At 45.9% G+C, this 14649-nt stretch overlaps 1 protein-coding gene across 2 annotated transcripts in view; it reads left to right on the top strand.

Moving 5' to 3' along the window:
- Positions 1-14649, top strand: part of GRK4 (G protein-coupled receptor kinase 4) — a 105471-nt gene that overhangs the window by 49351 nt on the left and 41471 nt on the right. For both annotated transcript variants that reach the window (XM_061191901.1, XM_061191902.1), the window contains exons 5-9: positions 2462-2565; positions 5768-5860; positions 6866-6929; positions 10729-10869; positions 12894-13084. In XM_061191901.1, the coding sequence (XP_061047884.1) occupies positions 2462-2565; positions 5768-5860; positions 6866-6929; positions 10729-10869; positions 12894-13084 (593 nt within the window). The remainder of the gene's footprint in view (positions 1-2461; positions 2566-5767; positions 5861-6865; positions 6930-10728; positions 10870-12893; positions 13085-14649) is intronic.

A 14649-nucleotide genomic window follows, 5' to 3' on the forward strand; every position in this document is an offset into this window, starting at 1 on the left:
TAGAAGCATTGCTTTTCCTTTCTGTGGAAATACATTTCTATTAATATAAATGTTTTCTAAGGTATTGAAAAAGGATCACTATTTGGAGTAAATCATTAAATAGTCTTAATAGAACTAACCTGCTATTTAATTTAGCTTCAGGAAATTGAGACCTTTGGAGGGGCAGTAATACTATGGAGAATACTGAGAGCTACTTCTGTAAAACGTGTATTTTTGAGACACGCGTGGGAATTTAATAGCTTTGTCTTCTGTGGAAATTTTGTCTTGTTTTGTGTTTTGTCCTTAGGCTGGAACAATGTGTACTTGTTGAGTAAATGAGTGAACAAACTTCTTTTCTGAAATGGTGGAGTGAATGGATCCCTCTTATCCTCATCACAGCCTTGCCGCGTAGGAAGGAACTGGTCTCGGGGGAGGATGGTTCAGGCTTGGCTCCCCCGCTGTTCGCTGTGGCTGTACAAGAATGTCTGTAGCTCCTTGAGTCTCTTCCGTCGGGTTCTTATGAGGCTAAGTGACATAATGCCTCACTTGTATTAGGCAATTTAAATGACAGCTATTAATCATTATTATAACAATATTATTGGCTTTGGGCGGAAAATGTGAGTATACTTGTTGTATATGTCTATCAGTAGTTCAGCATCTTTGATGAAATAGCTGCTTTGATTTATAGAAAATACAAAGTTTTGCTGTAGTTACTCAGCTATACCATAGGCAGAAATGAGTGTAGAATGCACTTCTCATTTCTAATGACAAATTAAATGTACAGTTGAACGTGATCTGTGTGTTTTTTTCAATAAATCTGGACAAGTTTTTTGCTATGTGTTTTCTTTTTCCAGAATCCTCTGGATGAGGGTTAAGAGAATAGGAAACTGGTGCGTGGGGACATATTGGAGAGAATGTAGAGTGATTAGGAAATTGCCTTTCTGGAGGGCAATTTTGCAATAAATATCAACGTTTAAAATGCGTGTATCCTGGGCTTCCCTGGTGGCACAGTGGTTAAGAATCCACCTGCCAATGCAGGGGGCACAGATTCAATCCCTGGCCCGGGAAGATCCCACATGCCACGGAGCAGCTAAGCCTGTGCGCCACAACTACTGAGCCTGCGCTCTAAAGCCCGCGAGCCACGACTGCTGAAGCCCGTGCGCCTAGAGCCCGTGCTCCACAGCAAGAGAAGCCACCGCAGTGAGAAGCCCGTGCACCGCAACGAAGAGTAGCCCCCGCTCGCCGCAACTAGAGAAAGCCCGCGCAGAGCAACGAAGACCCAACACGGCCATAAATAAATAAATAAATAAATAAATTTTTAAAAACCCAAAAGCAAAAACAAAACACAATTGTACAAAGATGTTCATGGCAGTGGTGTTTGCAGTGGAGAAAACTGGCAACTGGAATGGTTAAGAGGAACAGAAACCCATGCTCTGGGAAACCATGTGGTCATTAAAGAAAGTAGGGTAGCTTTGTAGGATTCATCATATACTTACAAAACTGTACATATATTTATCCCATTTCTATGAGGGAAAAATGTGTATTTCTGAGTGTGTGTGTTTACATTTTTAATTATGATTAAAAAAACAAAATTTACCATCTGAACCATTTCTAGGTATACAGTTCAGTAGAATTAAGTACATTCACATTGATGGGCAACCATCACCACCATCCATCTCCTGTGCTTTTTTCATCTTGCAAAACTGTAACTCTGTCCCATTAAACACTAACTCCCCACTTGCCCCTCCCCTCAGCCCCTTGCACCCACCATCTATTTTCTGTCTCTATGAATCTGACTAGTTTAGGGACCTCATGTAAGTGGAATCATATAGTATATCTTTTTGTGACTGGTTTATGTCACTTAGCATAATGTCCTCAAGGTTAATCCAGGTTGTAGCAGGTATTAGAATTTCCTTCTTTTTTAAATTATTATATTTATTTTGGCTCCGACGGGTCTTAGTTGTGCGGCACACAGGATCTTCATTGCGGCATGCGGACTCTTAGTTGTGGCACGTGAACTCTTAGTTGTGGCATGCATGCAGGATCTAGTTCCCTGACCAGGGATCGAACCCGGGCCCCCTGCATTGGGAGCACGGAGTCTTACCCACTGGACCACCAGGGAAGTCCCAGAATTTCCTTCTTTTTTGAGGCTGAATAATACTCTGTTGTCGGGATTAACCACATTTTGTTTATCTATCCACCCACTGACGGACACCTGGGTTATTTCCATCTTTCGGGTATCATGAATAATGCTGCTGTGAAGATGGGTGTGCAGATATCCCTTGGGGACCCTGCATAGGAATGGTCTGAAGAGGCAGGTGACACACTGAACTCTGGAGAATGAGGCTGGGGTGGAGGGTGAAGGTGGCCCTCTGACCTGTTATTTCATATACTTCGTGGTACAATAAGCGTTAGATTCTGTTTTCAGTTGGTAAATTATGAAATCACTAATTGTCATGCATTTGGTCTGTGCTGTCTTAAGAGTTCGGCAACCCCTCTACCAGAAATACCGGCCCACGTCGTGCAGGAGTGCAGACTACAGCTGCAGGAGGACCCTTCCAAAGACGTCTTCAAGGAGTGCACTCGGTGAGTGGATCGAGCTGGCCCTGCACACATCCTGGGGCTCCGCCCGAGACGGGGCTCACAGCAGCTTCTCCGCGTGAGTGTCCTCTCCAGGCGACAGTAGTCCCCTTCACCAGAAAGGCAGGTGAAGAGTGACAACTACACAACATAATGACACACTGGAGCGCCCGGTCACGAGCGTGACTTTGCTGCCCTGACCCCTCGGCACAGCCTTCCACAGTGCTTGTTCTGGGATGAAAAGGGTCCCATAAAATGTTGTTTTTAGACCTTGGCACTCGCTGAAAATATCTTTTCTGCAGATCTTTGCAGTAAGGACAGGAAAATCCGAAGCCAGAACACTTTGGCTAAACTCAGCTTCCTTGTGTACTAGGAAGAAAGAATGGTTTCTGAGGTGACCTGGCCCAAAACATGGAGTCATTTGTATATTTACACAGACATTCGGCTATCACTCATCCATTCACTCAACAGATGTCTGTTGAGAGCCTGCTCTGTCAGGACCAGTGTCAGGTTCCTGGGGCTGCCGTGACGAAGTGCCGCACACTGGGTGGCTGAGGAAACGGGTGCACCATCTCCCAGCGCTGGAGGCGAGGGGTCTGACGTCAGGGTGTCAGCGGGGCCGTGTGTCTGAGGGCTCTGGAGAGGATCCTTGTTTCCTATTCCAGCTTCTGATGCTGAAATTCTATCCTGACATTGACAAACATGGGCGCTGCACATGACCATATGAGACTGGTCAGAAATTCGGCCTTCTCTGTGTGTAAATTTCAAGACGTCAACTTAACAGTTGCTAATCTTTAAACGAGTGTTGATACCCAGGCATCTCTCTGTTTGATTTAGTTCATTCGACTGATGACTCTTACTCCCTAGATATTTATTAATGGCCATTTGCCATCGGCTGTTGCAAGGTGTCGGCTAATTGGAGACTTCAGCACAATACCATGTATAGTTTAGGAGTTTCAGTGCTTTCTATTATTCTGTCTCATCTCAGTATTGTTACAGCCTTTGTTTCCCCCCAAACCTTCTTTTCTCGTCTTGGATCCCAGAACCCTGATGCTGCATAATGAACATAAATGATTCCTTTGTGCTCCCTGTTTTCCACATGAAGCTGTGCTGATCATCAGCACAACGCGATGGTTAGTGGGGGTCGTCAAGACGAACATATTAGAAACCAGTGCTGAACTGACGCACAGTTTTAAATGTCATAGTTTTTAAAACTTGTGTGCAGTAGGTTTATCTGCCAGACTAGGGCAGCAGAGCAGAGTCTGTTGTTTTTGAGGTAAGCAGTATTGGGAAGTGAAATTGAGATACACTGGTAAGTTGACTATAGTCATTAACCTTATTAATTTATATACACTGTGAAATATACAAATGTATTAGAATCGGTTGGTATTTGTGTTGTTCCTTCATGGAGACGCTTAAGTACCTTTATAAAGATGATTTAGCTGAGCTGATAGTGTCGGAATTCTTAAACTGGTTCAGAAAGGCTTGGAGTTGAGCTGCCCACATGATCTCGAGGGAAAGGAGCCCCAGAGGCAAGGCCAGGCCCTGTCCTCACCCCACTGGAAGTGAGGGCTTGGCCTCCAGGACAAGTGCAGTTCTAGAATTGGTGTGGCAGCATCTCGGGACCCTGTTACACTATTACAAATTATTGAGGACCCAAAGAGCTTTTGTTTATGTGGGTTATGTTCTTAAGAAATTAGATGACACAGAGACGTTCCACTATCCTTCAGAGCAAAGACATTGTCACCTGTCTTGTGGCCTCTGGAAAACCCTTCTGTGAGAATGGGGTTTTAAAAAGGTAATTCATGTCTTAGTACTATTATAAACATAGTTTCATTACTGAACACCCCCTGAAAGGGTCTCGGAACCCATGGGGATCCTCGGAACACTTTTTGAGAATCACTGTGCTATTACATTGGTCAATCCAAGAACATCTGAATAACCTCTTTTTTGCAAAATCAAGTGAAGCAAATCAAATGACTTGCTCAGAATTCTAAAACCAGTGTGGATGCTGGCATTATCCCCAAAGCCTCCTCAGTTACGATCCAGTAGCAACTTTCCGGGCAGCTGTGATCGCTCCCACTTGGACTCTGCCGTGCCCGGGACATGGCTCCTTTCTCTCTCCATCGGGGTGACCCTGCTCTGGCTCAGACCGTCTCCCTCAGCCTCCCGGCCGAGGGTCAGTGTGCTGCAGCCCCGCTGGTGCAGCTGCGGGAACCCTGGTGACACCTGGCTCTTAGCTGGCCGCTGACTTAGCCATCTTCTTGACCAGCCGTCAGAGCCTTCAGGATGGCCCGAGGTGACATTCCCTCCGGTGTCAGCACAGTGCTTGCCATCACTCAGCGGATACTCATTGAGTAAAGAGCCATTTTAAATGACAGGCTGCATTCTGTCCCTCGTCTACTCCCCGAGTAAAACTTGTATTACTACTATAATAAATCATAAATAAACCTCAGAAGCATGGCCAATTGCATACAATTTCTTCAAGAAATGTGTAGCATAAAACAATATATTGAGTGCTTTATTTATTTATTTATTAAAATAAATAGGTTTATTTATTTATTTTTGGCTGCATTGGGTCTTTGTTGCTGCACGCAGGCTTTCTCTAGTTGTGGCGAGCGGGGGCTATTCTTTGTTGCGGTGCACGGACTTCTCATTGCGGAAGCTTCTCTTGTTGCGGAGCACAGGCTCTAGGTGCACCGGCTTCAGTAGCTGCGGCACGTGGGCTCAGTAGTTGTGGCTCGCGGGCTCTAGAGCGCAGGCTCAGTAGTTGTGGTGCACGGGCTTAGTTGCTCCGTGGCATATGGGATCTTCCCGGACCAGGGCTCGAACCCGTGTCCCCTGCATTGGCAGGCGGATGCTTAACCACTGTGCCACCAGGGAAGTCCCTGAATATATTTTAAACTCTTGTCTTTCTACTGGTAGATTATTTTTATCAAGTAATTATTTCACTAATATTCATATACATAAAAAGAACCTCTGACTTTGGGAAGGTAAATTGATTTTATTTCTTTTGAATTCTTGCTTTCATATTTTTACTGGTAGCATTAGAAACTAGTGTGGAATTCTGTAACTGCAAAATTCAATGTATTGAATTGTGTGTAATGATTCCCTTTCCCATATCCAGTGCTCACTTACGCACTAAAACACAGTTGTTTTCATTTTGTAATGCAACAAATGTACATAATTGCATAAAAACTTTTTCTAGAATTGTCCATGGCTATTTAAGTGGAGAATCATTTGAAGAATACCAAGAAAGCTCATATTTTTCTCGATTTTTACAGTGGAAATGGCTGGAAAGGTATGTTCTAATTTAAAATTCAGTAAAAACAAGTCGTAACTTCCATTACTGCATACTGATTGATGTATACTTTTCCATCTGTCAAAATACTATTGGAAATCTTGGGTTGTATATGGCATTTTTGTACAGAAATTATTAATATTCATTACACAATTTCTTTGGATCCAGTGGACTCTGTTTTCTCTTTTTAAAATGGCAGTTAGCCCTGTTGGTGCCGTAGTTAGAGAGTAAACCATATCCTAGACTCACAGAAACGTAATCCCATGTGGTGGTTGCGTCTTTGCGGGCTCAGCCTTTGCTCAGCCTCCTACTGGCTGTGTGTCTTCAGGCAGCGACATAGCCTGTATGAGGAGAGAAGTAATTATAGGTCCTTGTTCTGTAAGAGAAGAGAAGTAATGATAGAATCCACACCCCTGGACTGCTAGGGTCACCGGAGGAATGTGTGTAAAACGCTTAGCACGGTGCTTGGTGCACAAAATAAGTGCTCAGAAAGTGTTAGCTGCCACTACTGTTGTTGTTGCAGTTATTATTACAATTATTATGGATTTATTAAATTTCCACTTCTTGTTCATACAGGTTTCTTTTGAGGCTTTGGTGTAAACATCGCCTTTGAGGTTCTTTTTTCACAAGGCAGCTCACTGTCGAGGTCACTTCCCTCAGCAGCTTTCTGACAGGCCCCAAGAGCCGTGCTGAAGAACACAGACATATTTCATAGCGTGGGCTGGCTGCAGGCTTGTGTTTAGTTAGTAAGGATAACTGGACTGTTCTGCAACTATCTTCAGCGTTTTCAACCAGTTTTACATGTTGACGTGCTTGTCTCTGAAAAGCCGCCCCACTGAGGGAGCCACAGGCCCTGAGCATAGCACCCTTGCCCTGGGCACCCTCTTGGAGCACTGGGGTTCCCTAACTCAGGCTAGGACAGGAGCTAGGTAGGCTGTTCTCTTTCAAAATAGCAGTGTGATGTGAGGCCTTAAGCTTTTTTTTTTTTTTTTTTTAATTAATTAGGCAACCAGTAACAAAGAACACATTTAGACATTACAGAGTTCTAGGAAAAGGCGGATTTGGAGAGGTAAGTAGTACGTGACCAGCTACGAGCAATACTTCTAGAAAAGTAGACAGCAAGGTAACTGAAAAGCATGATCTTCAGGTAATGTATCGACTTTACCAGTACATTCATTTCCTTACTGTGTGTTTTGGGAATAATTTTAGCAACCGTGAGAATTAATGTTGAACTTTGAGCAGAAGGTACAAGCTTTTAAAAAATTCAGAGATCCGGGGAAAAAATGATTCACTGTCTTTGTGGTTTTACATTTCACTTCATATTTCTTAAGTTGTTTTCTCATGTTCAGTGTTCAAGCTCAGCAAGGTCGTCCTGACTGAAAAGATTATTCTGTTTCCATATGGTGGAATTTCTGTTACTCCATTTCCATAATTTAGGACTAGCCTAAAAGTTCACGTAGTACAAAGTATATTATCAAATATGCTCATTTAACTCAACTCCGGACATGTATGTACCTTACACCTGCATTGAAAGGTGTTAGAAAATGTGTACATTTGGGAAAATCCTAAAGAAACTACCCACAGATTCATGAGAGATGGTCTTTAAATATGATGGCACTCCTAGATAGAGACCACTGTGGTAGGCGGACAGAGAGTCCCGTGCAGTTCTGTTTAGGTGACTTAAGGAGATGTCAGTTGCCTCACTAAGTATCTGGAGTGGTCACTTTCAGTTCAAGCCTTTCTAAGTCCCCAGACCCAGGCGAGCCGTAGAGGAGCTGAGAGTGTGTGTCGGGTCAGAGCAGGTTGTACTGTCTGCGTGTGATTTGCATCAGGTGTGCTCCCAAGTTCCAACTGAAGGCCAGAGCGAAAGCCACCAGAGTTCCCTTAACATGAATTAGAGCACCGGCCCCAGAGGTGTCACACCACCAGGGAGATTTGTCATCCACTCACAGTTGACGTGGGAAGAAATTGGTCCACGTGGCCACTGCCCCGGGAGAGCCAGCAGCGTTGTCCTCTGATACCGTTCTGGAGAGCTTTTAGGACACTGCACATCACCCGGCCAAATGCTTGCTGTAACCCTTCCTAGCAGACACTTCTGCGGGGACCCTCCTCTGTCGCTCCTGGAGCGCTTGGGTTCACGCCATCCTGCCCCTCTCCACCTGCGAGGACAAAGCTCAGACTCTGTAAACAGCAGAGGAAGGTTTCAAGCACATGGGTCTTGTGTTTACAAAAGAATGAAGTTCTAGCTCTGGCCACACAGAAGTTTTAACAGTGGACTCGGTGGGAACACGTTGGCAAGTTTTAACTGTTGTGAAAAAACTTGGTGTATTTATGATCTTATAGATTACTCTTTAACACAGTCACGTGTATTTCCAAACAAATGGTTGTATGGACAAATAAACCACTGTGGTTTTTCACAGACTTGTTCTGGATGTGCTGTAGCTGCGTCAGGCCCGGAGGGGAGCGAATAGTCCATTTCTCTTCTGTTAGAACCCTGTGACTAAGGCAGACAGCCTCAGGGTCCTTTCAATCCGAATACCAGTCGTGCATTTACTTTTTCCAAATACTGCCACCTCTTCCAGTGCGTTTGAAAGGCCAACATTTTGGTCTTATTTTGTCAACAGCAGTGCTTTCACTTAAGATCTAAGTCTTCCAAAGCAGGTCTGTAGGGTGCTGAGGCAGGCGCAGTGGAAGGGGAGCCGGGTGGGCATCCCTGTGCGTGGCTTTGGAGGCTGCATAGTGCAGCGGAGAGAGCACGTCCTTAGGACCCACGCAGCCCTGCGGTCAAGCTCCTGTGCCACCGCTTCCAGCTGTGTGATCTGGGTTCCCCACCTTGGTCTCGTCCTGCAGAGGGGACAGCGATCCCTGCCCCACCGGCTGTCATGAGGAGCATCTGAGGATTTGCATCCCGCTGGTCGTGCAGTGCCTGCCTCCTTTGCCTCAGGCAAAGTGGATTTGGCAACTCCACTTAAAGGGACTTAAGTTCACGATAAAGAGATGTGCAGAGACTTAATGGGAGGAAAATGATGAAATAAATTTTGGAATAGTCACATATTTGGAGAACGTTTAATGATGAGAAAATAGTCGCACTGTAAGATGAAAAAAGGAGGTTATAAAATATTATCTGTTCTGTAACATAAGCCCAATTTTCCCTAAAAGCCAGAGGTTGTGTGGGAGCAAGGTATATATTCGTGCACATACGTGTACAAAGGGGCACTTAGAAGCTTATACAGCAAAATATTAATGATCGTTATCTTGGAATTTTGGGTGTTTTATCATTGTCCTTATTAATACTTTCAATATTTTCCACAATGCGCTTTATATTTTACCATCAAAATTATTATATTAATGGATAACATTATATCACGTCTTATATTCACTTTTAAAGTAATCCTCTGTGTGCATGTGTGTGGCGTGTGTGTGTCTGTGGCGTGTGTGTCCGTGGTGTGTGTGTGTGTCTGAGGTGTGTGTGTGTGTCTGTGGTGTGTGTGTCTTTGGGGTGTGTGTGTGTGTGTCTGTGGGGTGTGTGTGTGTGTCTGTGGGGTGTGTGTGTGGGGTGTGTGTGTGCCTGGGGTGTGTGTGTGTGTGGGGTGTGTGTCTGTGGGGTGTGTGTCTGTGGTGTGTGTGTGTGTGTGGGGTGTGTGTGTGTCTGTGGGGTGTGTTTGTGTGTCTGTGGGGTGTGTGTGTCTCTGGGGTGTGTGTGTGTGTCTGTGTCTGGGGGGTGTGTGTGTGTCTGGGGTGTGTGTGTCTGTGGCGTGTGTGTCTGTGGTGTGTGTGTGTGTCTGTGGTGTGTGTGTGTGTCTGGGGGTGTGTGTGTCTGTGGGGTGTGTGTGTGTCTGGGGTGTGTGTGTTTCTGGGGTGTGTGTGTGCCTGGGGTGTGTGTGTGGGGGGGGTGTGTGGGGGGTGTGTGTGTCTGTGGTGTGTGTGTGTCTGGGGTGTGTGTGTGTGTCTGGGGTGTGTGTGTGTGTCTGGGGTGTGTGTGTGTCTGTGGGGTGTGTGTGTGTCTGGGGGGTGTGTGTGTGTCTGGGGTGTGTGTGGTGTGTGTGTGTGTCTGTGGGGTGTGTGTGTTTGTGTGGGGGGTGTGTGTGTGTCTGGGGTGTGTGTGTGTCTGTGGGGTATGTGTGTGTCTGTGGGGTGTGTGTGTGTGTCTGTGGGGTGTGTGTGTCTCTGGGGAGTGTGTGTGTGTCTGGAGTGTGTGTGTGTGTCTGTGTGTGTCTGGGGTGTGTGTGTGTGTCTGGGGTGTGTGTGTGTCTGTGGGGTGTGTGTGTGTCTGGGGTGTGGAGTAGGTGGGGCTCGGAGGAAACACGACAGCCAGGCGTTGATAGCCTGGAAACTGGAAGACTGGTACCTGGGGGCCTACTGTACTATTCTCTCCACTTGTCTATGTTTGAAAATTTTCATAATGTGAGGTAACATATAAATATTACTTTAAGAACTAATTAAGTAGGATAAAGGCATGAAAGTCTATGGATTCTATGAAGTACATTTTCTTATTCTTGAATTTTAAAAAAAAATCAAGAATATTTAGTCTCAAAAACTTTTGTTCTTGTACAAAAAGTAGAAAGAAATAGGGAGACATATTTAAGCAGATGCGGCAGGATCACATGTGCATGAGTTCCACTGTCACCATGCTCGAGTTCATAAAGCCCTTGGTGGCCTCAGCTACCTTCGTAGATGGGGACCCGAGGGTGTGAGAGAAGGAGCTGCCTCGGGACCCTGCTGTGACCGCGACTGCAGTGGTCTTGGCTCAGCAGATCCCATGCTGCTCTTCACCAGAGGGAATTGTCATGGAGAACACAGGTTTCTTTTTGTAGCCTAAGGACCGTCAGGTGGATGAAAGCCTTTTTTCTTTTCTCTTTTTAAACTAGGTTTGTGCCTGTCAAGTGCGAGCCACGGGGAAAATGTACGCCTGTAAAAAGCTGAAAAAGAAAAGAATAAAGAGGAGGAAAGGGGAAGCTATGGCTCTCAATGAAAAAAGAATCCTAGAAAAAGTGCATAGTAGATTTGTAGTAAGTATCTCCGTCCTCGCTGTGGAGTGCGGGATAAGCGGCATTTTTCCAGCAGACCTGCTGCCGGGCTCGTGCCTTTTCTTAGCTGAGCGTGTGCGGGCTTTTGCTGTCCTGGCTGTTCATGGGGAGAGGTGCCGGGAGCAGCCCTCTCTTCCCCGTTCAGTCCTCACTGGACACACACGTAAAACAGTGGCGATTTGTTATGAATCTGTTGCTGTCCCCCGCCGCCCGGTCTGGCAGTGACTCTTCGCTGACGAGGCGCCCCGTCCTCTGTGGCAGCGGCCGAACTCACCCTGCGCTTTGTCGCAGCCTCCAGCTGAGCGACAGGCTTGAAGACACTTCTCTGCCCGGCTGGCTCCTCAGGTGGGCCTCGTGTCTCCACCTCTGTCCCCTTTCTGACACCGGCAGGTTTACTGCTCGCCCTCAACTAGCACATCCCAATTTGTAGGAGGCCTCAGACCTCACCCTTACTGTCGCAGGTAAGGACTGAGCCCAGGGACGCTGGCTCCAGGCCGTGCATCAAGTAGTGTGGTTTTCGTCTGCAAACCTGCTTTCTCTCCACCTAATTACATGTCGAAGGGGGAGAGTGAAAGACAATTTATAAAAGGATTCGTGGTATCATTTATTTCTCACTACTGAGGTCAGCTGCTTTGTGCTGGGGCACAAATGTTCCAAAACAGAGACCTTCACAGCCATCATCTAAATGTGATAGCAAGAGTTAATGTGTATGATATGTCAGTCCTATGTGCATTACGTGAAAATCTTTAATAAAATGGGCTCATCTTGGAGTTGCTTTAAACATATTTTTGTAACTACCTTGAAACGATCTAGCTTTATGAAAGGGACAAAAATAGTAGTTTGGGTTTATTCTACTTAAATAAAACATTTTGGTTTCTATATTCTTGGCCTCTCCCAAGGAACCTAGAAATATTTTCCTTTGTCCTTGATTCTATTTTTCCCTTCCTGCTTATGGTCCACCAGCAGGTCCTGACCGGTACCTCTGTCGAGTTCATCTCCTCCTCCTCCTCCCCAGTCCCCCCCACCCCACCACAACATGATTGTGTGCGTAGACAGTCCAAGACTTTCTAATTTGGCCAAGTTATTAGATATGGCACCAATTAGATATGAAACAATTAGAAAATGAAAATTTTTAATTGAAACCATTTACAGTAGCACCAAGAAACATCAAAATCTAGGAAAAAATCAAGCGAAACGTGCAAGACTTCTACCCTGGAAACTGTAAAATACCATTACAAAAAATTAAAGAAGACCTAAATGGGTGGTGGGGTACCATGTTCATGGATTGGAAGACTCAGTGCCGTGAAGATGTCGGTTCTCCCCGAATTGACATATAGATTAAATGAATTAAATGCAATCCCAATCAGAATCCCAGAAGGGTGTGTGTGTGTGTGCACTCGTGTGTGTAAAATGGCATACAGACCAATAGAAAAGTGGGCAAAAAACTTGAATAGGCACTTCACAAAAGAGGTTCCAAGTAGATAATAAGTATTATACATGAAAACAGTTTGAGATATAGCCTCCATATTTGCATATACAGAGGAATGAGAATTAAAACCACAATAAGAGACCACCGTACCTCCACCAGCGTTGACTGACAACACAAAATGTTGGAAGGGTGTGCAGCACAAGACCCCTCTTGCACTGCTGGGAGCTGTCTTCAAATTTTATGCTAAATGCAGACATTCCGCAAGTATGGACTGTAGGTGCTCAGTGAGTAGAGCATAGCTTTGAGGATCATGACCCCAGGTGTCTTTGTGAAGGTTTGACACTGACTCAGTTAGACATAGAAGGTTCTCTGCTTTCAATACGGAGCAGCTGTAAGATCTTCAGTAGTTGAAGGTTCAAGATGGCGCACGGTGTACGTTTCCCTGAAGCAAGCAGTAGTTGGGTGTTCTAATTATACATCTAACATGGATTATTTGATTATTGTTAGCAAATGGAGTAAATCCCCAATGAATGAGCAGGTTTCTGTGTTTTGTTTTTTATGATGCTGTTGTCTTTAGGTTAGCTTATGCTACACTTACGAAACCAAAGATTCCTTGTGCTTGGTGCTAACCATTATGAATGGAGGGGACCTGAAGTTTCACATTTACAACTTGGGCAACCCCGGCTTCGATGAGCAGAGAGCTATTTTCTATGCTGCAGAGCTGTGCTGTGGCTTGGAGGATTTGCAGAGGGAAAGAATTGTGTACAGGTAAGAATGGCATGGACTTCGGGGGCCTTGAAGCCTGGTCCTCCTGAGCCTTAGGCCACCTCGAAGCTCTTGCTGGCGGCTCTTAGGGGCCTGGGCAGGAGGGCCGTGGGTGAGCCGCTTGGTGGTGGTCCCTTGGGGCTGTGCTCCCACGCTGCTGGAAATATGGCCAATCAGAGGTGGACCTTGGTTTTTTTTTTAGTTCTCTTTTATCTCTAGTAAGTATAATAGTTTTAAGTTGGTCAAATATGGTCTTGCTACTCACATAAGCACGAGAAGAACCCATTTCCAAGATTATTAGACATTTTGACAGTTCTGCTAAGGACTAGGGACTGGGTCCCAACAAAATAACAGATGTCTTAAAATAATAATACGTGTTTTAATACTTCTTCGTCTTAGAATTCAGTAAAGAAAATTGAGTACAATAGTTGGAATTAGTTTCATATGATCAATAGATCAAGTTTTAGGGAAAGCAGTCCCTCCACCACCCTTTAGGTGCTGGAGTCCTGGGCTCTGATGCTCTTCTTGGCCACTCCCTGGGCAGCTCCCTGTATTCATCTCTGCGCGTCCACCTACCGGCTGTATGCACGTCGTTCCCTGATGGGCGTGTCTATCCTTGCCCTTTCTTCTAAATTCCCAAGGGGTCTGCCCATCCCTTGCCCCAGTCCTCCCCCTCTAGTCCAAATCCTCCCTGGCTTTGGTCACCAACTCACTCCTGAATATTTCTCAAATTACTCTCTGTTTTCTAGGGTCAGTGGCTTAGATCACATCTTCCTCAGGTCAGCTTGCTCTCGTGGAACTTGTGCAGAGCGTCCTCCTGTCTTCACCCCTTTGCTCTTGCGGCTCCCCATGTGGATGCCTTTCTTTCACCACGGCCCCTCCTGCTTCACTCTGAGCAACTCCTGCCCACCATGCAGAGTTAGCACACAGATGTCCTCTTTCCAGAAGCCGCCTCCTCTGACCACATCCTCACAGCACTCCATGTTGCCCATCCTGGGGGCAGGGTCCCTCTGGCTGGCTAGCTTCTTAGGAGACCTTCATCTTACCCATCCCAGTTCTGATGAACTTCCGACTTTTCCTTGTCTTTCGTAGCCCAGAGCCAAGTTAAGTATCTCTTGAGGATCAGCTACCAGGCTGGGCCGAGGGACTGACATGGCCCCGCCCAGCGTGAGTTGTGGAGCAAGGGGTGGCCTGCTCCCCTGGGAACGGTTGCCCTTGAGGGAGAGGGGGTCGTCTGAATGGAGACGGCCTGGCCATTGTCCTTACAGGGAGTGGCTCTGAAGCGTGGCCCAAACCTAGAGGAGCTTTGATTCCAGTTTTACCGCTAGAGGAAATTAGTTTGTTACAGTTAAGTACAGTTGAGCCGCCTTTGCTTGCTTCTGGTGTTAAAATGCATTACTGGATTGGTTGGAAGATTTTGATTTCCCCCATCCTTTTACCGTGGGCTCCCACTTGCCCTCCGGCTGAGCAGGTGTGTCTCGTCCCTACTGTGCCCATAACACCTGCCATCAGGAGGTGCCACCAAGTGTCTGTTGAGTGAATGACCGATGGCTTTCAGGCTCTAATGG

This window comes from Eubalaena glacialis, chromosome 5 (assembly GCF_028564815.1).
Source record: "Eubalaena glacialis isolate mEubGla1 chromosome 5, mEubGla1.1.hap2.+ XY, whole genome shotgun sequence".
Taxonomy (NCBI): Eukaryota; Metazoa; Chordata; class Mammalia; order Artiodactyla; family Balaenidae; genus Eubalaena; species Eubalaena glacialis.